This window comes from Periplaneta americana, chromosome 10 (assembly GCF_040183065.1).
Source record: "Periplaneta americana isolate PAMFEO1 chromosome 10, P.americana_PAMFEO1_priV1, whole genome shotgun sequence".
NCBI lineage: Eukaryota > Metazoa > Arthropoda > Insecta > Blattodea > Blattidae > Periplaneta > Periplaneta americana.
Window position 1 is genome coordinate 132,538,539 of NC_091126.1, and position 11,239 is coordinate 132,549,777.

At 34.5% G+C, this 11,239-nt stretch overlaps 1 protein-coding gene across 1 annotated transcript in view; it reads left to right on the forward strand.

Annotated features, from left to right (window-relative positions):
* Positions 1–9,265, forward strand: part of LOC138708034 (uncharacterized) — a 34,424-nt gene extending 25,159 nt beyond the window's left edge. The window contains exon 7 of the mRNA XM_069838152.1: positions 8,948–9,265. Coding sequence (XP_069694253.1) covers positions 8,948–9,124 — 177 coding nt within the window. The 3' untranslated portion in view covers positions 9,125–9,265. The remainder of the gene's footprint in view (positions 1–8,947) is intronic.
* Positions 9,266–11,239: the final 1,974 nt, after the last annotated feature.

Sequence of the window (11,239 nt, forward strand, 5' to 3'; positions counted from 1 at the left end):
CATAGAAAGATGTGTTTCAATTTTGATTCAAATCGGGTGATTAAATCAACCCTTTCAAATAAGGGTGGGAACAATATATTTGTTTTTAATGACATATTACACTGAAAATAAGTTCTTGGTATGAAATATTTGTCCAATGTAGAATTTAATGTTTAATGGGAAAATGATATTTATAAATGCCCTTAAATAAGAGTGAAAATATTATTTTCTTTTCACAGGACATATTGTAGGCCTAATTAAAATTAATATGTGTATTAAATATTGAAATATTTGAAGTGTTGTAACAGGACAGAATATATTTTGAACCACTTCAGTTAAAGAAATATTTGATTTTAATTAATTAATTAATTTATTTATTTTGACCAGATGCCAGGAACATTAATATTTGAATTAAATATTTAACTGAAAGTTAATTTACATATTATAACATTATTCTCAGTTTCATAATTTCTTGTAGTGAATTATCTAAGTTTTACTTCACTCAAAGTGATATGACAAAATAAATAATACACTTTATAATACAAATGTGCGAAATGATTTGAATTTACAACAATTTTTTTAAACAAAAGATTTGTTTTAAATCGGTCATATTATTTTATGCCGTTATGAAGAGTGTATATACAACTGAGACAATAGATCTGCTGTTATTTGTCTAGAATAAAAATTATAACACTAATAAAAATATAGGCTAATTTACAGGCGTGCTTTATTCACTATCCGTTTCACTGGAAATATCGCCAGATGCTTCTGACGTTGCCGAGCTGCTTGCTGGTGGACTGGGCAGTAGCAGATTAATCACTTGTGGTGATAAGCTCCCACTTTTCTTCACAGGCAGTTTTCTTAATGAAGAAATGAGGGGATCAGATGACACCAGCAACATTGATAAAAGATCTTGATTTGTAGATATTCTTGACTTCTTTCTGGTATGTCCTTTCCTAAACTTTCTCAAATCTTTGTTCCTTGCTTCTTGTGCCTCTTCAGAAAGTTGTCCAATGGGTAATATGCAAGATTTTATTATTTCTGTGCTGTGAACTAAAATTTTGTGAACTGTTACCGGCATGAAATATCAGGGATATAATTCCATATAGAGTGTTCTTGTTTCTGCTGTGTATAATCTGAATGCTTCTAAATTTATATCGTAACACTTGCTATTGTTTCCAAAATCACACAGAATCGTCATATAAGTTCTTAATTAATTCCAGTAATATCACTACTCTGTTTTGAATTTCTGAAAAATCTTCTTGCAGTATTACCATCATTACTGGTGCCACTACCTGGTTGAGGTTTGTCAACTATGGGACCCATATCAGTTCTGAATTTTTCTTGTATTACTTTTTTCCTTTCGTTACATACGGATTTGTCCACCATTTGTTGAGGTTGGATAAAAATGTGTCCAATGTATTTTTAATCTGAACTTCAATGTCACGTGAACAATTTTGTAGGCCTAAAACACTCACACAGTGATTAAAAATTTCCTCATCTCGTGATTCTTTACTGCTTAGCCAAACATGGAAAGTTGCCGCCGTGTTACGGTGTGCGCCGCCACTGAAAACAATTAATTGCTGATAAATGCGCAAGAACGCGCAAACTTTGAAACAAGGATTCAACACTCTAAATGTTGTTTTATTAAATGCTAAAAGAATTGTCGTAACCGGATGTGACCGGAGATACTAAAACTCCAATTATATTTGGAGAACTTGAAAAAATATATTTTTTCAATTGTAATATTTAAACCCTATTGCAAGAAGAAGAATAATTTACAAACTAAAAATCGAAGTATCATTATTAAGAACACACCTGTATGAACAGATTCCATGTCTCAGAATACAAATAATAACTATCAGCTGGCACTCTTTCGCCCACACAATAAGCTACTTTGCCTACGACTGAACCGGAGCGAGAAATGCAAAGAAGAACTCAGTGTTCCCACCCTTCTAAAAATAGCTTGCTCCTGATAAAACAGTAAAAGCTATCCGTCACAACATTCTCCAAACATTAAAGAACATGAATTCATATTCATCTATGCCAAATTAAACGAGTCGAAATTTGATTTTTGTCCACCTAGATTGGGAAAACTGCACACTGTGCAGCGTCGTAAAATAACTCAATAAAACATGGCATGTCCTAAAGAAAATTCTTTCCTAAAAATTCTGCTTTGTCAAGTCTTTTTTCTTATACATGGTGATTCCAAAAGGACTATATAACTTTGTAAGCTTATAGAAATTTATCTAGAAAACATACATATTTGGTTCTAATGCCATGTAATAGCAAAACTCACCAAGTTTTCACTCAATGTGGTTCAATGTGACTTCTGTTGGTCATGCGACAGACATCCCACCTGAACTCAATTTCTTGCCAAACACGCTGCAGCATATCCGGCATCACTAACTCCACTGCAGCAGTGATTCGGTTTCTGAGCTCAGCGAGATTGGCAGGTAAGGGTGGAACATACACTTGAACCCCATAACAATAAATCAACCGGTGTCAAGTTCGGGGACGAAGGTGGCCATGATGTCGGTCCTCCACTACCAGTCCACTAACCAGGAAACCTCAAGTCGAGAAAATCACGGACGTTTTGGAGGTAATGTGCAGGCGCACAATCCTGCTGAAATTGGATTTCCCCTTCTTGATCATCTTCATCTATCTGCGGGATGAGAAAATTTTGTAGCATATCCAGATAGACAAAACCATTGATAGTTTTTCCTGGAAGAAGAAGGGGCCATACACTTTAGTTTTACTTAAGGCACAAAACATATTCACTTTTGGGCTGTCACGAACATGTTGGAGATGGATGTGGAGGTTCAGATCCCCAGATCCTGCAGTTATGGGTATTTACTTTACCAGTGACGTGGAATGTCGACTCGTCGCTAAAGATCACGTGGTTCAATAACGTCTCATCTTCTTCAATCCTACCAAGCATTTCTACACAGAAATCCTGTTGACCCATCTTATCTTCATCAGTAATGTGTTGCACCATCGTAAATCAGTATGGTTTTAAGTGCAAACGTCTCCTTAAACTGCGCCAAATGATTGGTTGTGGAATCCCAGTCTCACGAGAAGCACGCCGCATTGATTTTCTTGGACTATGAACAAAGCTTTCCCTCACTTGTTCGACCACAGCATCAGCCACACGTGAACTTCTGGGAGATTTGGCATGGGTAATAAAACAACCAGTCTCAACAAAAGTATGGTGCCAAGAATAAATTGTTGCCCTGGTAGGAGGATTCTTCCCATACTGGGTACGAAATCTATGCTGAACCACTGTCGCAGATTTCCTTTCTTCAAACAAAAACACACAGTGAGCTCGCTCTGCACCTGTGAAAGCAGCCGTTTTGAAATGAACTACGTTAGCGCATACAGTGACAGAACTAGGTACTACAAAGCTATGTCAGTGAAAAATTAAGTTTTGCTATCAGATGGCATTGCAATCAGCTTCGTATATTTTCTAAATAAATTTCTATAAGCTTACAAAGTTGTATAGTCCTTTTGGAATCACAGTATATAGACCCCATTATGTTTTATGATTTTAATTTTTGTGCTGATATCTTCATTCCATTCATTTGTAATTCTCCTGGCTACAATTTTACTGTATCTCATAAGCGAATTCTACTAAAAATTAATACTATGGAAACAAATTAAAAGAAAGTCTGATATTCTGAACACAATCAGTCTGTTTCTCGTCGTGTTTTGTGTTGGTATGTCAGGCTCTCGACTCTCGTTATTCTGTTGTGATAGTTTTTTAAAATACAATTTATTTTCCTTATTACTTTATTAGTTCAAGGCTTTAAGTATGTTTCAGTTTTTAATGAATTTCTAATAAGTGTGTTAGGACCTACTATATAAGTTTTTTTATTGTTAGGTTGCAATGAATCTGTTAAATGACAGTGACATGTGTACATTAATTCAAACCCCATTTAATCGCTAATGTTAGGATAAGAGACATCTACTGTTTCTAGACAGATCTCAATCAATTTTAGACATAAACTGTAGAAAGTTAAAATCACAAGCTGGTAAATCATACTAACTTAATTTTAAAACTTCATGGTACAACAAGCATCAGTGGTTATGTAGGAGCCATTACATTGAAAAACTGTTTTGTTGGCCATGCCTGCTACCTCGAGTTAAAAAAACATATGTGGAATGAAACCGGATTCAGTGATTTTCTAAATGTTAGTTGTGCTCTAAACAAACATGAAGATCCAGCAGAACATTTGAAGTGCGTGGTGCAGTTCAAGCATTTACAGAAGAATATGGACACTACTGGGAATGTTCTGAAAGAAAATGCTAGGCTAATATTGTTGTGATATGATGAAAATGTCCATTTGAACAGACTTGTTATGCGGTCAGTCATCGATGCTGCTTTGTATTTAAGGAAGCAAGAATTATCATTTCGAGATCACTTCTTCGCTTAATTACGGAGATTTGAAGGAGCTTCTACAACTCTTAATTGCAAGAAGTTCTGAAGAAATTCAAAATAATTACAAGAAGATTAAACGTGTTTTTTTTTTCTGGGAAGTCAAAAACCATACAATATGAAATAATTAACTGCAAATCAAATCATGTAGATGATCATGTGAGAAAGGAAAATTTCTGACATTACACAAACCTCACAGTGTTCTATTATCGTGAAATTCATTAACTCAGAAGATGAACATGTCGGAATGTTCTTGGGTTTCCATGACATGAGTACTGATCTAAAGTCACAAACATTATTCAGTTTTGCAAATCTAGCTTTCAGGTAAAGCTCCCTGTGAAGCAGACTTGAATAATTTCAAAGGAAAAATAGTTCTGGAGCTGAGTATCGATCCCGGGACCTTTGGCTGAATGCACCAATGCTTTACCAACTGAGCGACTCAGAAACATCACCCAACACCATCTCAATTTTTCCCTTTATATACACATAACTAGAGAGGGCTGACAAGATGCCAGATACCAACATTGAGAGCACACAAACTCTGATTTTCTGTTAATGTACCTACAGTAACATATATATTATGGAAATCTAGCTTTCAGGTAAAAATTTTTCCCTTGAAATTATTCAAGTCTGCTTCATAGGGAGCTTTACCCAAAAGCTAAATTTGCATAATATACACATTACTGTAGGTACGTTAACAGAAAACCACATTTTCAAGTCACACAGAGTTTGTGTGCACTTGATGTGGTTTCTGGCGTCTTGTCAGCTCTCTCGAGTTATGTGGATATAAAGGGAAAAATTGAGACGGTGTTGAGTGAAGTTCCTGGGTAGCTCAGTTGGTAGAGTGTTGGTGCATTCAGCCAAAGGTCCCGAGATCGATACCCAGTCTGGAACAATTTTTTCCTTGAAATTATTATTCAGTCTTATAGATACTATTTTGGGAGAGTTCGATTACAAAACTAAACTGGTCAAGTGTTATGTCAGGGCATTTAAACAGACTGCAGAAGAAAATTAAAGATGAAGCACTTTCCGTCCATTGATGGGCACATCACCCCAAACTTGTATCGCAATACAGTTGTAATCAAATACCGAAGTGCCACATATTTTTTTGCCAACATTAGTGATATATCGCCATTCTTCTATCATTCAGTTAAAAGAACCTATGTCTTGGACACTGTAGTTGGAAGAAGAATACCCACAGTGACAGAGATGGGCTGGAGTTCAAACTCAAAACCCTAAGTGTTGTCATGGAACATTGGGATGATCTGAAAGCAGTTTTTCAACAAATAGTTGATGACACCGAATCAGACAAAATCTATCACATGGGTTCCTCAACAAAATTAACCATATCGAATTTGCCTTCCTGTCCTTTGTGTTCAGTGATCTTTTCGAAGTTACCAACATTCTTTGAGGTTTTACAAAAAAATTCGTTAGATATTGCCTTTTGTTATGAACAAATTAAGTCCACTCGTGATGTAATTTATTCTTAATAAGAGAAATGAGGAATATTGTGCTCTGATTTTGAACTTAGTGAAAAGTAGAAGTGAATTGTCTGAGAGAAAGTACAGTGGAAAATGTTATGTAGAACATGATTACAATTACAAGATACTGTTCTTTCAGATCATTGACATCATCATCATGCAGATCGATACCAGATTTGAAGATTTAGAAAAGCTTTGTTTCGTCAGCCTGGCTTATAATTCCAAATTTGACACTTACAGTAGAAACTTTCCACATGATGTGCTTTCTTCACTGGAAACTAGCTATTCCAGCATATTCAAAAAGATCCAGCATCTAAAAACTGAACTTGAACTTTTATACCTCAACAGTGAATAAAGGCATATACCAGTTAAGAAAGTGCTACAACTTCTTTGCAACAACGATATTCACAAAGACATATTTGGAGAAGTTTATATTACATTCCTTCATTTTAACACTGCCGTCTACTACATGGGCTTTGAAAACTTTGCAACAATATTGTGCTTCACCTAATTTTTCAGGCACGATCCACTACTGCCTCATGAGAAATAACACAGTATTAACATGAGAAATAAGACAGTTGTGTTATGATTCAAATAATTAAAGTGCAGTAAAGAATATCAAAGCATTTAGAGAATGTTCAGTCACATGATAAGTTCAAATAAGCACTCAAAAAATACCACCAATTATCATCATCATCTTCACTTCATGGTTTAGGCTTAGTGCCAGTTCCGTCTTCACATTTTATTCAGTTCCACCTCTTCCTAGGACGTCCGACATCTCTTTTGCCTTTAGGTTGGTACTGTTGTATCAGTGCTGGAATTCTTTCATTATCCATTCGAGACAGGTGTTCTTTCCACTTTTCTTTATAATCTTCAACTTTTCCATTTAAGTGGTATATATTTAATTCCTTATGGATATCCTCATTTCTTATCAAATCCCTTCTTGTACATCCCTTTACTCTGCGAAGAAACCTCATCTCTGCAGTCTGTAATTTACTTCTATCTCGTTTTTAATTATCCATCACTCGCTTCTATATGCCAACACAGGTACCGCCATAGTTTTATAGAACTTTAATATTGTTTCTTTTCTAGTTTTATTTTTTAGTGTTTTATTTATTGTTCCGTATATCCACTGGAATTTGCTTATTTTGTTAATATTTCTATCTACATCATGAATTATATTACAATCTAAATAAAAATGAGATACTTGTTCTATGGGCTTATTATCAAATATTATTTTTGTACGAATTGGAAATTTACCACTGTGGGCCATTACTTTAGTTTTATGAGTTGATATGCTCAAATTATAGTTTTCTTTTCCTAGCAGGTGTAGTTTGTGAATTATAATTCACCAATTGTACACGTCTAAATCGTAACTTAGCTCAAGTGAAACTGCCTTATTTACACTCAACATCATTACACTCAACATCTGATGCATAGGTATGAATATAAAAATAGGGTTTAAATGGCTGTTATATAGAGCATCTTTAAAATAATCTGATATTCTTCTATAAGTCAGGCTTTGTTTTTTTATTCATATTTTTTTCTTTTAATATATTAGGTCATCACTACATTAGGTAATGCAGCCCAAAAAAGCAGAAGCTTATGCTTGGGCACAGTTCAATTTAAGTCATATATATATTGAAGTGTTCATCCAGCACAATAACATTATAGTAGGGAGCAGGAATATTGACGGATGGAGATATTCCCCTTCATACTAACCCACCCCAGGTTCCACCCCTACTTAAGCTGTAAACGTTCTTCGAAGGTTGCTTCCGTAACATCTTTCACTCCTCGCTACATAACCGAAAGTCTGTAACATCGAAATAGTATCTATATATAAACACTGTCTGTGTGTCATTATGTAGTGTAATTTCTGTGTGCAGCATTATAATTATTTCATTATGTAACAGTACATGTGAACACATCATTTGTTATCATACAAACTACTGGTATATAATACACGATATGATTTTATAACAATACTGATACCGAATAGCATTCGTATTTTGAAATGAATGGTATAAGAAACATAATACTTTATAACAATGCAATTTAATTATTTATTGCTATAGTAGTTATTAATAAACATTAATCACTTCATAAAACCATTCATTTAGTACATCTTGAAATTATTCACATCACATACCATCCTCACTTTCACTACCGGTACGTGCACTAAAGTCATCGTCAAAATTGTCATTTTTAAAATTAAACCTCTCCTTTCACTTGTGCCCACAAACTCAATCGCGTTGTACTGACAGTGATAAGGAGGAAGCCTTACTACTTCATGTCCCATATTTAATACGACCTGATCAATTTCATACATCCTATACACGGACTTATGCTGATTCACTATATGCAACAATTCAAGAACTATATGAGAAGGATCGTGAGCAATGTTTAAGTGTTGGTCAGTAATAGTACCTAAATACTTAACTTGTGTGGATATACACAGCATGGCATGAGCAAGTACATAGGTCAGAATTATGTAGTTATATTTGTTACTAATTACTTTTAATTGTTCAAGGGCATGTGATGTTAATAAAAATGGTACTAAGTTTGTTTTAGAAATATTCAACGAAAGTAATTGAACATCCAACAATTCCTTAATAATATTAATAACATTGTTAGAATTTTGATAAGTTTCATTCCAGTTCGAACCACAAAATATAACCACAGTACCATCAGCATAAGAATACAGAGTACCAGAATATTTTTCAATACCAATTTTGAGTATTAAGAATAAAAGAAGACCCAAAACCGTGCCTTGATATAACTTAATATAATTTATACTCGGAATACTGGATATATAAGAGTAGAGGATGGGAATTAGGGTTGGAAATAGAGATCATCACAGAATATTTCATACACAAATATTGTCCTATATTTATTCTAATGAAAATTTATTTACATATTTAATTGCCGGTGAAACTCAAACTTATTTCTGTGTAACAGTAATTAATTGAAGATGACGGTAATATTTTGATGCAATGTATTGACCAAAACTGTAATTACCCGTAATCCTGATGATGTCTCTCTTCTCCCACAGATGAACACTGGTAGGATGCAGACACACACCTGGTACCCACATCAAGTAAATGCAGTCTATATTACTGCAGAAAACGACATCAGAGTCACAAATATTCCACTTTCACAGATGGCAATGATGTGCGGATATAATTCCAATAACGTTGGGCAAGCTACTTGGAAAGGACTCAAATGCTGAATATGTCTGAAACATTATAATTATTGTTACATTTGTCAGTGGTTAAAAATCATATCAGAATTGTGGAATACATATTATATTATTTTCTATTAATTTTGTATTTGTAGTAGATATGAATAATCTTTGAAGTTTAACAAGTGATGTTTGTAGTTCAGTCCTTCAACCTCTCCCTGATTCTTTTACTGATTTCAGACACCAAATAATTATTGTCCACAGTGTCTGGGATGAATACTATCGATAGTAAAGTTTTATAACTCAGTAACTAATAGATTTATCTAAATGCAGTTTGCTGCAGGGGACAGAAAAACTGACTAAGTTTTTATGGTGGCACCACAGTAAGTCCATTCCTCGTTATTTCCACTAGATATTCAATTGTTAATTTTTATGTTAGCAACACTGTTATTCTATTCATTGTTGCTAATATTTCCTAGTTCATGAAGTCTGCCGAGCTACATGACGTGTACATGTGGAGATTTGTTCACCACCATAAAAACTTCATTAGTTTCTTTTGTCTTTTGCAGCAAATAGCATTTGGATAAATTTGATGGTGTCGAGTTACAAAACTTACTTCTCGAGTGTTCGTCCCAGACACTCTGTATTTGCAGTATTTTTGGTTTGTATCACTCTATTCTGAACATCTATCTTTTACAGAAATGTTCCTGAAGTTTAAATTGATATCCCCATCTCAAGCTACAATAGTATCTGATACACAAATTCTACAGATTTTACAGTGTGAATTATATTGTAAACATACTCTTTCAAATTCATTGACAATTATTATATTAATGATTAAAAAAGGTATCCATTTGGTTGTTCAAAGGGCTTGTCACAGAACATTGTTCATGTTTCTAGTATTATATTACACTTTTAATAACATTCCACATGTCATGGAAGAAGATATACTGTACCTGAGGAATTTAAAATTTTTTCTTTTTTCCAATTTAATTTAAACTTTTCTACATTTCTTTTTTCAGTTGGCTTATGTTTGTACGTGTTTCTATGATGTATATAGGTACTGACATTTATTTTTGTGCTTCTTAGTACTGCACTGTTAAAACTCTCCCCTCCCCTTTTTGAAGCATTTTATTGGTCCCTAGTTACAGTACATAGCCAAGTTATGTCCGAGGTAGGGAACCTTGGAAAAACCAAATCAAGAGGGAATGGTATTCATGCCTGAGCGCAGTTAGATGTATATTATAGTGGATAAAGGAGAATTAGGATTGGAATTAGTTAGAGATCACTGCAGAATATTCAGTAGACAGATTTCTTTACTATTTTTATTTTAATGGAAATGTATTTCTATATTTACTGCCTGCAAAACTTAAACTCATTTCTGATGATAATAAAGTGTAATATTTCGATGCAATGACAAGTTGATGCTCTGTATTGACCAGAACTGTAATTACCATACCCACAATCCACTGTCCATGTTTGGAATCGAACCCTATACAGACTGCTTGTTTGGGAATCAAACATGCTGTAATCATAACCACAATAGCCGACAAAAGAGAAAAGTCCTTGTTCTAATTGCCCTAGCCCTGCCCAAGGCAAAGAAACCCTTAAAAATTTTCAGTCCAAACCCAGCTCTCAGACCGGGTTTGACTCGTGCAGACCTCTAATAGATAAATCTTCAATAACACATCCTTTTAATGAAAAGAAATCTGTGTTAAAAATGTGTACAAATGTTACATAGTTCTCATTAGATTGTGGGAAATGTACCTTGCTGGTACCCAAGAAGTAAGAAGCTCAATACATTATAGATTCTGAAAATGTAACACCACCAGAGTCATTAAGACTACCTGGAAGCTGCTAATGTGGCTTACTTATTTACTTACAAATGGCTTTTAAGGAACCCGCAGGTTCATTGCTGCCCTCATATAAGCCCGCCATCGGTCCCTATCCTGTGCAAAATTAATCCAGTCTCTATCATCATATCCCACCTCCCTCAAATCCATTTTAATATTATCCTCCCATCTATGTCTCGGGCCCTCCCAAAGGTCTTTTTCCCTTTGGTCTCCCAACTAACACTCTAAATGCATTTATGGATTTGCCCATATGTGCTATATGCCCTGCCCATCTCAAATGTCTGGATTTAATGTTCCTAATTATGTCAGG